This window comes from Primulina tabacum, chromosome 4 (assembly GCF_025594145.1).
Source record: "Primulina tabacum isolate GXHZ01 chromosome 4, ASM2559414v2, whole genome shotgun sequence".
Lineage (NCBI taxonomy): Eukaryota > Viridiplantae > Streptophyta > Magnoliopsida > Lamiales > Gesneriaceae > Primulina > Primulina tabacum.
The window spans coordinates 3,738,818-3,758,591 of record NC_134553.1 but is presented as its reverse complement, the minus strand read 5'-3'; the positions used below and the strand labels follow the sequence as shown (position 1 = coordinate 3,758,591).

Sequence of the window (19,774 nt, the reverse complement as noted above, 5' to 3'; positions counted from 1 at the left end):
TCTCCCACGTTACTTTCTTCTTCACTCAAATCCAACGCAGATAAGAATTTCTGAAATCCCCACGTCTTCTTCCCTCAAATCCAACTCAGAAAACAAAATATTTCAGAAACAGAAAATCGATTTTATGGCTCAAAATGTAAGAAAATTGTGACCCGTAACCGTAAAATAAACGTGTTGAAAAAATTTGTACACGGCAGCCTCAAATTTTGAAAAATTGAGATGCGTATACAAATTTGGTTTGAATCTCGAGCTCCCAAAACACTCGGTGATGGTATGAGTGTGCCTATAAGTACCGAAGGCATTGAGGTCCCTAAACACACAATCTCATATAGAAAATACACCATCTAAAGGAGTATTGGAGTGTTTAGAAGGCTTCAATCTAAAGGAAATCAGAAAGCTTCAACAAATTTTCAATGGCCGGAGGTAATTCTCGATCCGCTTCCGCATATTATATATCATATTTATATATACGTAGAAACATGATTTTGAGAATAAAAACTCTAACATTTGGTATCAGAGCATCTATATCTCTGCCTTGAAAATTTGTTTTCATAAGCATGAAAATTTGAGAATGTATGCAAGTTTTACGTACAAAAAACTTAAAGGTTGAAGATCGGGTAAAATAATATTCAAGATTTACCTGGAACCTTCTTCAGAGCATAACTAATATAAAAACCTTGTTCTCGGATTGAAATCTTGAAAATAATAATAAAAAAAAACAAGAAATTTTGGGAGAAAGTTTCTGTAAATTCTGAGTGAGGTTGAATAAAACTTTTCTGTTGGCTTGTTGGCTTTAATAATGTATTCGAACTTCAATTTAGTGATAAGAAACATTTAATGTCAATCTACCATTTTGGTGGTAGATTCAAATACATGAATGTTATTCTGACATTGATATTATTATAACCAATATTATAATAATATATGAATTTACTATCATAACATTTGAGACACAGACTCTCACATTACGATGTTGACCGAAAACTACCACCATTACACAACATGATAAAATCGGAGGATGAATTAGTGGTGAAAAAATCGTGTTTGGAATTACACTTCCGATTTTTTGAGATAAAATTTGCATCTTGGATAATGTGTCACATATTATGGGTATTTAAATATATGTGTATATATGTATTTATTTATTTTATTATTTTTTTAATAAAAATAATAATAATAAATAAATAATTAATGTGTTATTAAGTTATATGTATAATTTGATATACATATAGCATTTGGTTAAATAATTTGTACACATTAAAATATTTTCAAATTCAGTGCAATTTTCAATACATGTTTAGAAATTATTTTTGCATGTTAGATAATGTCAAATATTACAGATAAGTGTTTGATTTGTAATGCAAATTTAATATTGTGTTTGCATTTATTCTTGAAATTTAAATGCAAATTGTATTGAAAAAAAGTAAATAAAAAAATATATATATTTTGAAGATCAATATTCACATTATGTTCATATTAAATTATATTGAGATGAACATATCAAGTAAGATGTGAATATAATATAATAAAATATTTCAGATATTCACAAATGAACAAATAATCCTCACTTTATCACTACTCTGATAAAAGAGAAAAACTGATGAGGAGCCCACATTTTTATGTGATCCTCACTTTATCACTACTCTGATTGAAGAGAAAAACTGTTGGGGAATGTAATTGTTCATATTAAGTAAAAATGTGAATATAAAGTTATTTAATATGAAAAATTTTGGCTTATAAAGATTCACATAAATGTGGATAATTAAGTTGAATAATAATTATGAGGTGACGTAAGAAAACACGATCTGAGAGAGTTTTTCATAGACCGGTTTAAACTGCCTTGACTAGCCACTGGTCTCCTTGAGGAGCGTTGCTCTGTCTAGGAGTTGGGTATTTAAAGAGCCTTAGCACTACCTATCTTTCCTGGGAGCACTCTTGGAAAGTGTTGATTGCGAAATAATTATTATATAAAGCATTAAGTAAAGCCAAAATTTTGTTCAGTGAACCGTATAATTTTAAATAATTGAGGAATAGCCACAACATCCTTAATTATAAAAAAATTATGCATTAAGTGGATTTGGATCACATAATGGACATCAATTGTAATTAATTATATAAACATAATAAAATTTACCCCACATGGATTTTTATTATATTTATATAACTAATTAGGTTAAAATATCAAATTATATTTTTCTTAATTTACCCACAGGAGTTAAGGAAAATACATTTTGATAGTTTTATCATAAAGTTACAGAAAAATCTTATGGAATTAAAATTTTAGCCCACAGGCAAATTTTATGTTACTAGATTTTTAAAACATGAATTACATTGGTAAAAATGATATTGTCTCAAAATTTTAAGCATATGATATTTTGTGCAGTTATGCAACCTGCGACTTTTTCTGATATGAAATGTGACATTCCCGATCTAAAGGGCGATAATTATAAAATTTGGAAAGAAAGAATTCTTATTCAATTAAGGTGGATGGATATTGATTATGCTATACGGAAAGACGAACCATATGCTATTACTGAAAACAGCATTCCGGATGATGTTGATCTTTATGAAAAATGGGAGCGATCTAATCGACTCTGCGTAATGTTCATAAAGACCAAAATCTCTGCTGGTATGCGTGGTTCTGTCGATCAGCATAATAATGTCAGAGAATTACTGAAGGCTATTGATGAACAATTTCAGTCTTCAGACAAGGCACTTGCAAGAACCCTAATTATGGAATTCTCTTCATTAAGGCTCACCAGTGTGAGAGGTGTGCGAGAGCACATAATGAAAATGCGGGATATAGCGGCTCGATTAAAGACACTTGAAGTGGAAATGTCTGAGACTTTTCTTGTGCACTACATTTTATGCACTCTTCCACAGCAATATGGACCCTTCAAAATTTCTTACAACACACATAAGGATAAATGGTCAATCAATTAATTAATGACCATGTGTGTTCAAGAGGAAGGAAGGTTGTTAATGGAAACAAGTGAAAATGTTTTTATGACTACACAAGAAAAGTATAAGAAGCAAGCCAAAGTCAAGGGAAAAGGGAAAGGAATAATTCCACCCCAACCTGACATCAAGAAAGAATCCAAGTGTTTCTTCTGTAAAAAGACGGAACACATTAAGAAGGATTGCAATAAATTTAAGGACTGGCTTGAAAAGAAAGGTATTCCTACTTCATTTGTCTGTTATGAATCTAATATGGTTAATATGATTTATAACACATGGTGGATTGATTCTGGTTCTACAATCCATGTTACAAATACCTTGCAGGGTATGCAAAACCTAAAGAAGCCAATAGAAAATGAGCGAACCATCTATTCAGGAAACAAGATGTCTTCGCGTGTGGAGGCTATTGGGACTTGCTGCTTAGTATTGAATAGTGGTTATATTTTAAAATTAGAAAAGACCTTTTATGTTCCTAGTTTTTCTAGGAATTTAATTTCAGTTTCAAAACTTGTACCTCTTGGTTATTCATTTCAGTTTTTGGATAAATCAATAAATTTGTTTTATAAATCAAATCTTATTGGAAATGGTAAAATGATTGATGGTCTTTTCTCTATTTTTTTACAAAATAATAACACCACTATGCATGTTCAGGGAGGTATTAAAAGATGTGTTATAAATGAAGATTCATCTATATTGTGGCACAGGAGATTGGGACACATCTCCATAGAGAGAATTAAAAGATTAGTAAATGATGGAGTACTTAGTACTTTAGATTTTACTGATTTTGAGACTTGTGTGGACTGCATTAAGGGTAAGCAGACCAATAAGTCTAAAAAGGTGCCAAGAGGAGTACAGAAATATTAAAAATCATACATTCAGATATTTGTTGTCCAGATATGGACATGCAAAGTCCGAAATACTTCATCTCTTTCATTGATGATTACTCACGATACATGTATATCTACATGCTTCATAACAAAAACGAAGCACTAGAAGCCTTTAAGGTTTTTAAGGCTGAAGTGGAGAAGTAATGTGGAAAACATATTAAGATCGTGAGAACTGATAGAGGTGGAGAATATTATGGTAGATACACTGAGAATGGACAAGCACCTGGTCCGTTTGAGAAGTTTCTCCAAGAACATGGGATTGTTGCCCAATATACTATGCCCGGTTCTCCAGACCAAAATGGTGTAGCTGAGAGGAGAAACTGAACATTATTGGACATGGTGAGGAGCATGTTAAGTAGCTCAAAACTTCCTAAATCCTTGTGGACTGAAGCTCTTAAGACAGCTGTGTATATATTAAATCGAGTTCCAACTAAGGCTGTCCCAAAGACGCCATTTGAGTTATTTAAAGGTTGGAAACCGAGTTTGCAACATATACGCGTTTGGGGTTGTCTTTCTGAAATAAGATTTTATAACCCACATGAAAAGAAACTGGACCCAAGAACTATAAGTGGATATTTCATTGGGTATGCCGAAAAATTCAAAGGGTACAGATTCTATTGTCCATCTCACAACACTAGAATTGTGGAATCAAGAAATGTAAATTTCTTGAGAATGATTTGATTAGTGGGAGTGATCATTCAAATGACATAATTTTTGAGAATGATCACATTAATGCACAACCCTCTTATTCAAATGATAGATTGGTCGTTATTCACACCCCTCAAGACCAAATGGGTGTTAGACAACCAGTTATTGAAGTTCCACAAATTGCTGATGAAAATCCAGTAGATCAAGTTGTTAATGAAGAACAACAAGAAATTGTTGATCAACCAAACAACCTAAGGAGATCTACTAGAATTAGAAGATCAGCTATATCTAGTGATTATGTTGTGTATTTACAAGAATCGGATTTTAACATCGGAGCCGAAAATGATCCTGAAACGTTTTCACAAGCCATGAGTTGTAATGAGTCAAAACTATGGTTTAATGCTATGAAAAAAGAGATGAATTCTATGGCAGTTAATGGAGTCTGGGATCTTGTTCAGTTGCCTGATGGTATAAAAGCCATTGGATGTAAATGGGTTTTCAAAACAAAGAAAGATTCATTAGGCAACATTGAAAGATATAAAGCAAGACTCGTTGCTAAATGATTCACTCAGCAGGAAGGAATCGACTATAAGGAGACTTTTTCTCCTGTATCTAAGAAAGATTCTCTCCGTATCATTCTAGCATTAGTTGCACACTTTGACTTGGATTTACAACAAATGGATGTGAAAACAGCTTTTCTCAATGGAGAACTAGAGGAAGAGGTTTATATGAATCAACCTGAAGGATTCTTCTCTAGTAATGGTGAGCAATTGGTTTGTAAGCTTAAGAAATCTATATATGGATTGAAACAAGCTTCCCGTCAATGGTATTTGAAATTTCATGATGTTATCTCTTCATTTGGATTCATTGAAAACCTCATGGATCAATGTATATACCAGAAGGTCAGTGGGAGCAAGATTTGTTTCCTAATTCTATATGTGGATGATATATTACTTGCAACCAATGATAAGGGTCTGTTATATGAGGTGAAACAATTCCTCTCTAAAAACTTTGATATGAAGGATATGGGCGATGCATCTTATGTCATTGGCATTAAGATACATAGAGACCGAATTCGAGGTATTATAGGTCTGTCTCAAGAAACCTATATCAACAAAGTTTTAGAGAGATATCGGATGAAAGATTGTTCACCAAGTATAGCTCCCGTTGTGAAAGGCGATAAATTCAATTTGAGCCAATGCCCAAAGAATGATCTAGAGCGGGAACAAATGAAAAACATTCCTTATGCTTCTGCTGTCGGAAGCTTGATGTATGCTCAGGTTTGCACTAGACATGACATTGCATTTATTGTTGGGATGTTGGGAAGATATCAGAGTAATCCAGGTTTAGATCACTGGAAAGCTGCAAAGAAAGTCATGAGGTACCTTCAAGGGACCAAAGATTATATGCTTATGTTCAGACGAACTGAGAATTTGGAAGTAATTGGCTAATCTGATTCAGACTACGCTGGCTGCATTGACTCAAGAAAATCCACTTCAGGATATATTTTTATGCTAGCTGGTGGAGCTGTATCTTGGAGAAGTGCAAAGCAGACATTGACTGCTACTTCCACTATGGAAGCTGAGTTCGTATCTTGTTTTGAGGCAACCTCACATGGTGTATGGTTGAAGAGTTTCATTTCAGGGCTTAGAATTATGGATTCTATATCTAGGCCATTAAGAATATATTGTGACAATTCAGCTGTTGTTTTTATGGCTAAAAATATCAAAAGTGGTAGTCGAAGCAAGCACATCGACATTAAGTATTTAGCCATATGAGAACGTGTTAAAGATAAAACCATGGTTATCGAGCACATTAGCACTGAATTGATGATTGCAGATCCTTTGACTAAGGGCATGCCACCATTGAAATTCAAGGATCATACAGAAAGAATGAGACTTGGTTCTTTTATGTAATTTTGTTGTAAAAACAAAATTAATGAAACTCATTAAGTTATGATATTTTTCATATTCAGTTATGTACATATTCAGTTATCATGAAAAATATCAATAAAGTTGGACCTCGAATAAACATAGAGTTTATTCATTAAGTTATTTGAGAGATATAATACATTGTGATACATGGAAGATAATAATCGCTTTTAGATGATCTATCGCCATGATTCATGTATTTTGTTTTCTCCTATGGTAAATGAGATATACGGGTCAAGTGGGAGAATGTAAGAAAATTGTGACCCGTAACCGTAAAATAAACGTGTTGAAAAAATTTGTACACGGCAGCCTCAAATTTTGAAAAATTGAGATGCGTATACAAATTTAGTTTGAATCTCGAGCTCCCAAAACACTCGGTGATGGTATGAGTGTGCCTATAAATATCGAAGGCATTGAGGTCCCTAAACACACAATCTCATACAGAAAATACACCATCTAAAGGAGTATTGGAGTGTTTAGAAGGCTTCAATCTAAAGGAAATCAGAAAGCTTCAACAAATTTTCAATGGCCGGAGGTAATTCTCGATCCGCTTCCACATATTATATATCATGTTTATATATACGTAGAAACATGATTTTGAGAATAAAAACTCTAACACAAAACACCCGTAAATCTATCATGGTTGTTGCTTTCTCCTCCACTTCCTCGACAAACCAAACCCACGCTGCTTTGTTTATTTTCTCCCACTACTTAAAGCGGCACACAACAAGACAATGACTTCCACAACCAATCATCTACACCCAATCGTCGCATAACTTCAAGCCGCAACCAGTTCCAAATTCCTTTGAAGAATAACCCACACGAACTATCATGTAAGAAACTCTTTCACAACACCATGTTCTCACGATGTTCATATTTCTGTTTTGTTTTGATTTGTTTAACGTTAATGGAAAGAAGTAACATATATCAAAATTAATTTCTAATTGATTGTTTTTTCAATATTTTTCTCACACATTTTTTCATACCGAAATTTCTGAAAACATCCGATTCATCGTGTTCTGAGAAGAATTATTAATGAATTAACATATCCAAATACATATTCTGGAATTTGGGTTTCGAGAAATTCAATTGTTTTGGGTTTCAAAAACCAAATTTGTTACGAGAAATTCAAATTTGGTTTGGTAAATTCATTTGTTTTGGGTTTTGGGTTTCGGGAAATTCAATTGTTCGGAAAATTCAATTGCTTTGGAAAATTCCATTTGAGTTCTTACATGCTTTAATTCTCTGTTTGTGTTTGCTTTTAAATCGGTAATTACATTTGAAAATGGAAGGTCTCCACACCGAATGATACCCGTCATTAGATCTGGTGGCTTATTTTTGGAAGCATGTGATGGTTTTAATTTAGATTTGAGGTATATTTGATTGAATTTATTTGTTTTGGTTGTGTTTTTAGTTTTATTTACCATCAAAGTCAATTATATGATAGTCAATGGCCGATGAAAATGTTGTTTGGAATTCATATATATCAATGGAGTATCATTTGTATGATTATTTCTTATTCCTTCGTTGATTTAGATGATCCATATCTCGAATTTTCCATTGAATAATTTAGAGCAATAGTCATTTTCCTCCAGAGCTTGCAAGACAAACCACCCAGGCGGAATGACATGGTTTATGCCAATTGATTTAGTAACATGAAAGCATCATTCGGCTCTACTTCTCTGTGGATCCAAGCTTGCTAGCTGCAAAGGAAGCGATTTACTTTAGAAATATAAGCATCTGGGGAGGAAACTGTGGTACCCAGTTATTTTTATTATTCCCTTCCATGCTTATATTTGAGCCTAGAAGCTACAATCTCTATGCTAGCTGCCACTTTCATCTCCTATTTTATGATTTTGTTTAAAGCCATTTTGATTCATGTATCATATGATTTTTATGTCATTTGTTCCGGTTTTTTTGTTGGTGATTTGTTCAGACGTATGCATTGGGACACGGGTCTTTAAATTGCCATCAGTCTACACAATGTTAAATTTCATAGAAATTTCTCTGTGCTAAGCAACATCGTCTTGGTATTTGTTATTCCGATGAAGAATTGATCGTGTTTTGAAATTTTGAATTATTAATTGATTCAACATATTTAATAATTAATTAGCAACATTTGTTTTTGTTCTTTCGTTTATTATTCAATTTGCTACTTTGCATGAGAGTGTGTTCTCACACTGCATGATTTATTTTACTTCCATTTAACAACATGCATATTATAGTTTGAAATTAATGAAAAATAATTATTTGAAACTGAATTCTTATGATTTTATTTTGATGAAATAAGTTTTAGCAAAAAGTTAAGTTGCTTCACAATTTATTATAGTCTGAATGTTGCCTCATTCAGAATTAACCTAACGCTTTGTCTAATAATATTTCTTCACAACTTCCAATAAATTTATCATATTTAGTGTCAGATTATGCTTTAGGTTGAATTTGATGTAATGAGAATATAGTGTCTCTTGCAGATACCTAAACATTGAAAAATGAAAGCCACGAGTTCGGGATATCATATATCAGACAACAATGTCAATAACATGCTTTCTATCCAAAATGACGTCGCAAATCAACAACAAAGGTATTCACAGGTATGCTATTTTTTCATACCAAATCTTTTACTATTTATTAAAGTTAAGCATGTTAGAGTAACTGTTTTGGTCTGTTTTTTAAACTCCCTAAAATACCCTCAATCTACCTCTCCACGTTTTTCACCGTTCCAACCTAATTAGAATATCTTCTTCTCTCCCAGATCATAAACGAAGAGAGCGCCTAAAACTCCATTCCCTTTTCTTCATTTTTTAGATCTAGGTTAAATCTGATTCTCAAACATAAAAATTCTACTAACATTTATGGAAGGACAAAAACAATTGTAGTGCAGAGAACAACAAATACAGCAGCATGTTGAATACATCGGAAATTCGATCAGTTTACGGTAAATTTTGATTAGTAATCTTATTTAGTTTGTGAATGTTTTCCTCAATCTCTCCCATTGTTGTCGGTTTTGATTTACGAATTATTTTACAGTCCAGATCGGGAAATAGGTTGTTGTAAATTTTTGTTTCTCTTCTTCTTCTTGGAACCAAATTGAATTAGAAATAACCCAAATTGAATTTTTGACAAGTCGAATTTGCTTTTGTAATTTTTTTTTTCAAAAAATCATCTATATCGTTCATGGACGTTCATGCTTTTAATTTAGCAACGGGAAATATTTGTTAGATATTTTGTGCATTCGTTTCTCGATACTGTTATGTTTTTCTCTCATGATTTACTTATTTAAATTTATTTTACTTGTGATTTTGATATGAATGTCAAGATAAATTTTGCATCGAGAAGTTGTTCGTTTCCTTCTTTCTGTCAACCAAAAACATGGCTTGATAAAGGTCCTGGATATTGACTCAATTTCCCTCAAACTGTTTGAAATAATGTCTCATTGAAAATCATTTGGAGAATGGTTGTTATAAATTATACTTTTACCAAAGGCCGCTCCAAAATCTGACATTTTCCTTACCGTTGTTTGTCGTAACTTCTTCAATTCTCCGTGTTCAACTTTTATGGAGCTTCAGAATTTTCAAAAACAGTAGTTTTGACATTTGAATATTGGTTAGAGTCTAATGCTTCGAGTTTGTTGATTAATCTATGAAAAGAATATAATATTACACTTTGTCGTATGCTGCACTTAGAAATATCAAGAGCATTACTTCCTGATTGTATGCTAAAAATTGGACCAATTCTTGGCTTCCATTCTTTATTTTGATTGACGCGTCAGTCTCATTGGTGTTATTGTCGGTTTTGTGAGTTCACTGACCACTCAAAAATTTGCACGTTTGGGGTGGAAGTCTTGGAAGAAGAGATGGTTTATTCTTACACGCACCTCTCTGGTTTTCTTCAAGAATGACCCTGTTAGTACATGAACATCTCTGTTTCCCTTCTCTTTAATGTGCCTGTAAAATCGATTTAGTAAACTCATTGTTTTATCTGCACAATGGATTTGCTGGAGCAGTTTCATATATTTAAAGTTCGTTATTCTGTCATATGATATTGAAATGACTGAATATGACCAACTTCTCTTCCATTTAGACTGCACTTCCACAGCGTGGTGGTGAAGTGAATTTGACTTTGAGCGGCATCGATGTCAATAATTCAGGAAGGTAAATGGTCTCTCTTTTCATGATGTTATGTCTATTTTTCTCTTGCAGCTTTCTAATTCCCAGATTCTTGAGATTATATCATAAATCTATCAGCGTCAATCTCACTGAAACTCTACATTCTAATTGAAATCTGGTGTTTCTCGAATTCATCTAGGGAATTGAAACATGGATTCTGAGACGACTGAAATCAAAGATTTTTTTTCATTTAAGGATTTTAGAAACGTTTATTTAAGGATTTTAGAAACGTTTATTTATTTACCGTGTATCTAGCGAAAACTTTGCGGTAGTTTACATTTTGTTCTATCATTACTTTTTGTTCTATCATTGCATATTTTAGAAACTTTTGTTCTGTTTCTGGACCCTTACCACCTGGTCAACCTCCCCAAATGGAGTGGTCTATTGCCCAAGCCAGAACTTACAGGTACTCCAAGATTTTATTCATGAGTTTGAAAGAAACCAGCAAATGAATATGCAATGCATCAAATATTTATCAATAACTACACTTGAAACGGTGTTCACGGGTGGAACGTGACATCAAATGCAGCTTGGCCACCCTTCGGGTTCTTTCCATTACGGGAAAATAAACGTTTCTAAAATGTTTATTTATTTACAATGTATTTAGCGAAATCTTTGCATTGGTTTACATTTTGTTCTGTCATATGGATTTTTTATAGCACGCTTTAATATATTGTTTTATTTTTTTTGTATATTTATGTTGTACTTGGGTATGATTCGATAACATGAATATTTATTTTATTAATACGCTATAACATAGATGGTTTAACTTATGCATACATTGTCTAAAGATAAATACAATTTTAATTGTTTTTGTTCAATTTATTAACTGAATTTAGGAGACAAATTTTATGTTTTTATATATTCAATAAATTTTAGTTCAACGATATTGTGATATTTTTTGGAAAATCATTTGACTATTTGTTTACTTCTTTTACGTTGAAATTTATCATTATTTCACATGAGATGACACAGCGGCTTCAAAAGAAATAATATTTTTTGAGATCAAAACCTATATCATGTAAGGTAACAAATTGAGTTTGGCAGATTTATTTAAGTTTTGGAATCCATTGCCTTTCATGATTCACGTACAAAATGTTTCGGTGTCATGATGTTGTAATTTCATGAATGTTTAATATATTAGCTCAAAATATTCATGACACACGCAACGCGTTTTGGCCAGCACTAAATTGTGCTGCTGTAGGGTTGGTGAGAAGCAGGCTAGAGTCCAAGAAAATGAGGGGGACAGGGACGGGTCGTGGGTTGGTGGGCCCAATGGGCTGTCCCTCCGGTCAAAGCCCCGAATCAGTCAAAGCATCTCTTCAGACACTAGCTGGCTGCATTATAATACTTGCTCCACGTGGCATCTCCATATTTAACTTATAGTATAAATAAATAAAATGGAGTCGAATATGACTAAAATTTGGAGGGTTGAATTTGAACAGAATTAGTTTTATTCGAGTTCGAGCTCAAATAGAAGATATAAAATTTTAAAAATTTTGATTCGAATTAGAGATCGTGTTCGATTTCGGCTTGAAAGATTCGAACACGTTAACCAGCTATTTGAATTATTACACGAAAATAAGTACATGAAATCCTCAAAGCTTATTTATCTAAGATATGATTATATTATATTAATAAAATACTAAAACTCGTGAGCGGTTCGCGAATTATTGAATCAAATAATTTAGGTTCGAGTTCGACTCGAAAAAAGTTCAAACATGTTCAAGTTTGGCTCGAATTCGATAAATTCGAATACATATTAAATAATTTTTGAATCGACTCAAAAAATCCGCGAATCGTATCCGTTTATTTACAACCTAAGACCCAACATTTATGCAACACTCATAGCATAATTTTATTACCTTGGCCGTTGGCTTTTTTTTTTTTTTTATGAGAGTTCGAATATATGTACTGTTTCACTAAGTGCGTTATATTCTTTTCAGAAATTACTAATAACAATCTTATTTTTTTAGCGTTCATTTCCTATTTTAAATCTAACATCTTCTCAATGATTACTTAACCTATTGAAATGGTCGAGGAAAGCATATCGTGTCATATTTAAATCAAGAAAACTCGTGTTCTTGCCCATATGTTGCATTTGGAAGGCTTGTAATGGTAAAATATGTCAGGATTTGGAAGAATATGTTGAAAACTTATTTAAAAAGATTTAAAAAACAGATTATTTAATATCATTACTATTTGTTTTCTTGTTAGCCTCATTTTGTTAGGATAGGATTGCATTGTTTCTGTTGGGCATATGTATCAACTTTTGAAAGGTCCGGAATGTATGTTGAGCGGCAGAGTCGGTAGCCATCTGTAAAAATAATTTTCTTTTTAGAGGAAATAAGTGATCCCGTTAGCTTCTTCCATTCATTTTCATTCAAAAGAAATTTAAAGTTTTCATCATATTTTTTACAATATTTTATTGTAAACGCGAGCTCACGTATGAAGATTGGCTAGCTATATTTGATGCAGCGTGTGCGTGTTAGCTACTCAGGTGTGTAGTAGGTTCGTTAATGTCGCAGTATTTCAGTCCCTCCCATGCATGCAATGCTGTAAACCAATCAATTCATAATTTCACACACACTGTCTGACAAGGTTTCTTGGGGTTGTCGAATGTGTCAGTTTGAATATATTTTTTTTTTTAAAAAAGCAGTTTGATTAAATTTAATGGCCCTTTTTCCTATGTTATCCAATTGCTCCAAATAAGTGGAATTAATATTGCTAATTTCACTGAAGCTTTTTTTCTTACAGCTTTAGACTTTCAACACCCGCTCGAGTTTTTTCAATGTTAGGTTTGTCTTTGTGCACTAGCTAGTGGCTTGAATTAGGAAGTTCTAGATTTGAACTTTGAAAATTCAAAGATTATCTCCCTCATTTTCACGGGGAAGCTCATTGATTAAGCCAAGTGCAATAGCATCAAACTCGAAAACCATCGCACGCAGAGAGTAAATCCTTATTTTGTATAAGCTTTTGAATCATATCATAAATATTCTTCACGATTACATCTCTGTAATCTTCGAACTTGAAATAGGGAAACTGAAAGTTGAAAAGGGGACACTTAATTATTTTTTTTCCATCCACCTCACGGGTGGCGTAACTTTTCAGACCACAAAATTAAATCAAACGAGCTCACTGCCTCGGCTGTGATTTGTTGCATGCATGGATCTGTCGAAAGGTAATCAAGGTGGCACCAATAATGTGCTGAGGGACTATAGAAAAGGGAACTGGACGCTTCAAGAAACAATGGTTCTGATTGAGGCAAAGAAAGTGGATGATGAGAGGAGGATGAAGAGGTTGGGGGACAGCGGCGAGAGGGGCAAACCAGCGGAGCCGAGGTGGAAATGGGTGGAGGATTATTGTTGGAAAAACAAGTGTCTGAGGAGCCAGAACCAGTGCAATGACAAGTGGGATAATTTGATGAGAGATTTCAAGAGGGTACGAGAGTACGAAAGAATAATATTAGCGGAGAAATCAGGGGTAGAAGGTCAAGAAAAGTCTTATTGGGAGATGGAGAAGTACGAGAGGAAAGAAAACAACTTGCCTCCCAATATGTTGTCGCAGACATACGAGGCATTAGTGAAGGTGGTGGAGAGGACGGGTCCAAGGGGGCCGGCGGCGGCCATGAGTATTGGTGGTGCCGGCGGTTCAGATGCCCATATGCTGCTTACATTTGTGGAAAAATCTACTTCTCATGTTTTTCGTCAGGCATCCCCAGCTAGTCCCCCTTCAACGGAACACCCCGTTATCCAGGTTCCGCCGTTCCCTCCTGCGGCACAAACATCAGAGGAGCCTCCCACATTCCCCTTTTCTCAGACGTTGCCTTCAGTGGGTAATTAATTATATAGTTCTTGCTAGATCTCTATTCTCTAACACACACACATTAGTTTAGCACTTCACTGTAATGCTTCCTGCTAAAAAATCGATGCTTGTTATCTTTCTAACCATTCAATAATACTCCACATGTTGTTCGAGCATGTCAATATGTGAGATGTAGATTTTATTTTTCTGGTCCTCTTAAGTTTCCTTCTATACGTTATAAGTTCTTATTCGTTTGTTGAAGTACTATGCGGTTCCCTCTTCGGTACACAACTTCTTATTGTACTTAATTATTCACCGTGCTCTCCATTAATTATTGAGTTGTGTAAATCTGTGCCAGCTTAGATTCCGACACAAGCGAGTATTCAGACTCACCGGCAAAGAGAAGAAAGACAAAATCCAGGGAAGGAAGCAGCAGCAGCACATTACAAGAAGTGGGTTCGGCAATATCAAAGAGCGCTACAATGATAGCAGAAGCAATCCAGGCAGGTGATGAGAGAGAAGAGAAAAGGCACAAACAAGTAGTGAGTTTGCACGAAAGAAGGCTTCAAATTGAGGAGTCAAAGGTTGAAACGGAGAGGCAAGGCATTAATGGTCTGGCGGATGCCATCAACAAACTGGCCAATTCCATACTTGCTTTGGCTGCTTCTTACCACAAAACCCAACCCAAATAGTACTAAAAATATTGACCTTAATTCATTCGAAAAAATTAACCTTGATCTTGAGCTGTTAGAATCAATTAGATTATTTGTACTATAGATGCAATATTCATCCGATTGATTGTATATAACTGGTGATCGTTATGTATATTAACAGGCCATTAATTACTTGTGAAACATTTCATTAAAATCTTCAAAGAAAATTTGGACTCGAAAAAAAGTATTAAAAATCCAAAATGGAATGATGAATCAATAAACAAAACAACACTGATCGCCCCAAGGTCACAAGCAAATTTTCTAACAGCAAGGGCCCAATTTCTCCATTTCATTTATACTTTTTTAAAAAATAAATAAATTTCAACGTCATTAGATAGAGAGAAAAAAGCCACCCATACCCCATATTTCTTCGTAATATTTAGGGAGGTAAACGAACCAAACCGTTTATGAGCTATTCGAAGCTCGATTCGATAAAAACTCGTTTAATGAGGCTCGTTAAGATAAACAAATCAAACTCAAGCTTTACAGCATTCGGCTCGTTAGCTCGTGAACATGTTCGTTGGTAAGTTCATGAGTAATCTTTTAGATGAAAAAAATAGTATTGATATTTGATTTATTAATTTTGCATATTATTTATGAAATATATGGAAAAATCTATTAAATTTATTTATTATAATAAATTTACAAATTTTAATAAGAATAATGTATTTTTCTTTAAATATATAATTTACTTTTAAATTAATTTAATGAAAATTTAAATGTATAATTCATATTTATTAAGCTTGTTTAGGCTCGATAAAGGCGTGAATAAGCTCGTGAGCCATGCATATATTCGTTAAATAAAGCTCGAGCTCGGCTCGATTATAAACGAACACCAAGCTCAAACATTCAAGAGTTCGGCTCGACTCAACTCGATTACATCTCTAATAATATTATACGTTGGAAATTCACACACACACACACACACTCACACATATATATATATATGTATGTATGTACAAGAGATTATAAAATAATCATTATAATTAAATTATTTAGACTATTTTTGAAAATAAAATTTATATATAAGAGTACGTCTCTTATAAGAGAGTCTCACAAATATATTTTCGTGAGATGATCAATCTGATCTATATTTAAAATGAAAAGAGTATGTCTTTTGTGAGACGGTCTCACGAATCTTTATCTGTGAGACATGTCAATCCTACCGATATTCACAATAAAAAATAATACTCTTAGCATAAAAAGTAATATTTTTTCATGGATGACCCAAATAAGATACTCGTCTCACAAAATACGACTCGTGAGACTGTCTCACACAAGTTTTTGTCAAATGAAAAATAATGTTTTTAGCGTAAAATGTAATATTTTTTATGAATCGGGTCGGATTAGATATGCGTCTCACTCTTGAAACGATGTTACAAGAGTTTTTGTGATACATAAATATGTAAAATACTTCATTAATTTTTTTTATTGAGCTGTCCTCTATAAATTTTAAATCATAAATTTGTTACTTATGAAATTAGTTATCTTATTTAATAAAATATTAAATGTGTAAGATAAATCTGATTTTTGAAGTTATCCTTTAAATTTTTGTTTCAAAAGTTAAATTTGATGTCAGGGAATTTGAAGATCCTAAATGAAGATTTATCAAATCGATTACCTTCTACATTTTTTCCCGGTAGTATATCCGAAGATGCCTTTGGTGATATTTTATATTGCGTTTGTTTTAAGTGGGCTGAGTGTGACTCTGAGGCCCAAAGTAAATATTTCCTAATTTAAAATTATTTCCCAAAAACAAATATAATTATGAGTAATGTTGTCATTGTTATTTATTTATATATTACTTATAAAAATCATTAAAAATTGAGATCAAATAATTAAAGCTAAAGAGAACTATTGAATTAAATCAATTAATCCAACAAAGGATATTGGTTAACATACACACTCATAGAAAATTGATATCCTCACTACTCTTTGTTTCTTTCGTTTTTACTGTTGAGGATATGTAATAATGATACATTTTCGACATTGATATCAAATAAATTATAAATCATGGACGGCATTATCACAAATAAAACATATGATTTATGTGTTTTGAAATAAATTCATGAAGAATATCAATTTTATTTCCCATCTAGCGCTACCCACCAATCATGCACCTGAATTGCAATGATAGTCAATATCTCTTCTTCTTCTTCTTTTGAGTAAAATAACAGAATTTTATTAAATCAAATCAAGAACAATTACATCTGAAACAAGGTTAATGGAAAGATGAACTCGTTGTACTTGACCAAACATAGAAATAATGACGTGACTAAATCTTGTTTCCTATTCTTCATTTAACAGGCGATACGTGCTGACGCCATCCTTCCATACAACCTCCTTTTTCTATATTATATATTCATTTATCACTCACGCATCTCCCGATGTGCTGTCTTCCCTTTTCCTTAAAAGAAAGTAGGTTCGAGGCATTAATTTATCCAATATATATGTGATCAAAGACCGTCGAAGTGTATAAATTAAATGTCTAAATATTATATTGAAATAGATGAATTTTTTTGGTAACGGAGACTCTCAGCCTCTGCTCGTAGTGACGCACTGGACTGTTGGTGGACTTGGACGATTTTGCGTCATCTCCACATCACCAGTCCCCAATGCGATTAATTTACTAATTTAAAGAATGGAAATTAATCAATATTATGTATTTGTGATAGTGACTGTACACTAATGAAAACACTGTTTAATTAATTAATGAGTAAATCTACAAGTGGGTTTTTATTATAGATGGAATTGAAGCAAAAGACAAGTTAATATTGGGTCGGCTAGCTGAAACGTACGTAAACGTAGGTAAGTACAAAATACAGATTAAATTAAGGGCATGAAAGACAAAATCAAACAATTAAATACAAATATAATTAAATATTAAAGTATTGAATTAGCAGGAAACACGCTAAACTACGAAGATCGATCGGTGGTTGAGAAAATAATTATAGGAGTAACTTATATAATTTGCTTTTCGAGTACTCTCTATCTTTTTAATCTTAATAAAAACAAATAATTACTGCCTTTTAAGTTTCTTAATTAATTAAGTAATTAATTCCAAAGCACCGCGCGTGCAGCGGCTGCTGATGTACTTCATGTCCATTCTATGTTTAGTGTAAATTAGTCCAACCATACAAAATATATACATATTTTAGAAAAGAATTGGTTGCTTGGGTCAACCAAAAAACAGTGGGCTTGGGTCAACCAAAACATAAGTCGACCAATGTTTTGGTCGACTAAGCTGGGCATTGGTCGACCCACCCAAATGTGGGTCGACAAAAAAAAAAACGTGGATCAAAAACTGATCGACCAAAAAACAATGGTCTACCCAAGCTTGGGTCAACCAAACAGTGGCCCATCCAAGCTTGGGTCGACCAATGTTTTGGTCTACTAAACTTGGGGTAGGGTTGGATCAAAAATTGGTCGACCAAAAAACAGTGGTCTACCCAAGCTTAGGTCGACCAAATCATGGGTCGACGAAACAATGGGTCGACGGAATCATGGGTGGACCAATGTTTTGGTCTACTAAGCTTTGGGTCTACCCAAGCTGGATAGACCCAAGTTTTGGGTCGACCAATGGGCGTTGGTCTACCCAAGCATGAGTCGACCAAAAAACGGTGTGAGTCAAAAACGTGGGTCAAAAACTAGTCAAGCAACCCAATTTTTTTTCTGAAATATGAGCATGTAAAGGGATGGCAATGGGCCATGGCGGGGGCGGGTTTGTCATCCCCATCCCCGAATTCCATCCTCACCCCCATACCCGCCTCAATCCCTGCTTTTTCGGGTTCGGGGAATCCCCAAACCCGAAACTTCGGTGATCAACTTCCCATCCCCGCCCCCATCCCCGTTTCAAAAATATTAATATGGCAAGACGATGACGAATTCAGATATTTTCTCAAACCAAAATTTATTATTATCTATTATTATTAGAGATAATATTAATATTAATATCAATATTAATAATAATAAGATTATTGATATTTTAAGTAATACTGTTATTTTATTATTGATATTATTTTCGGGACGGTTTCGGGGATTTCGGAGATGGGGATAGTAATCACATACCCACCCCGAATTACATCGTGAATTTTTTTAAATCCCCGAACCCGAACTCAAACCCGAAAAAATCGGGGATCCCCATCCCCGTTTCGAGCTTTCCCCGCGGGGCCCCAAACCCATGGAGAAAGTTGTCATCCCTAAGCGTGTAATGGGTCTCATCTTTTTTAAACTTTTTTTTAAAAAAAAGAAAAAGAAAAATTAAAGCTAGCGCCTTTGATCGATCATTAAAAGGTGAGCAGAGTATCACTGCTATATATATATATATATATATATAAACCTATGTATACATGAGAAACAACATGATTAATCTAATCATTTGTGTCATGTGTTGCTGTGTGAATTAAAAATAATACCTTAGAGTGAAATTAACCTACACAGAGAAAGTGATTTGTCAGATCTCACAGATATTTTATCTTGGTAATATTTTTTGCAATAACAAATAATATTAGTCAAGAAATTTCCGGTACACGTGTTCATTATTAATTCATGAAGTCTCCATGCAACATATGTAATCGTTTTCCAATCTCCAAATTAAAGCCCACGTAAGATTTGAAATTACCGTAGCTGCTGGCTATACTTCATCTTTCATCCTATGATGTTATACT

At 33.6% G+C, this 19,774-nt stretch overlaps 1 protein-coding gene across 2 annotated transcripts; it reads left to right on the top strand.

Annotated features, from left to right (window-relative positions):
• The first annotated feature begins 13,326 nt into the window (after positions 1–13,326).
• Positions 13,327–15,220, top strand: LOC142541440 (uncharacterized). Of its 2 annotated transcripts, XM_075647977.1 has the most exons (3): positions 13,327–13,541; positions 13,628–14,425; positions 14,758–15,220. In XM_075647977.1, the coding sequence occupies exons 2-3, from the start codon at positions 13,756–13,758 to the stop codon at positions 15,084–15,086; spliced, it is 999 nt and encodes a 332-aa protein (XP_075504092.1). In that variant the 5' UTR covers positions 13,327–13,541; positions 13,628–13,755; the 3' UTR covers positions 15,087–15,220. The 2 variants fall into 2 exon arrangements, with proteins under 2 accessions (XP_075504092.1, XP_075504091.1); XM_075647976.1 differs by having other exon boundaries at positions 13,327–14,425.
• The last annotated feature ends 4,554 nt before the right edge of the window (positions 15,221–19,774 follow it).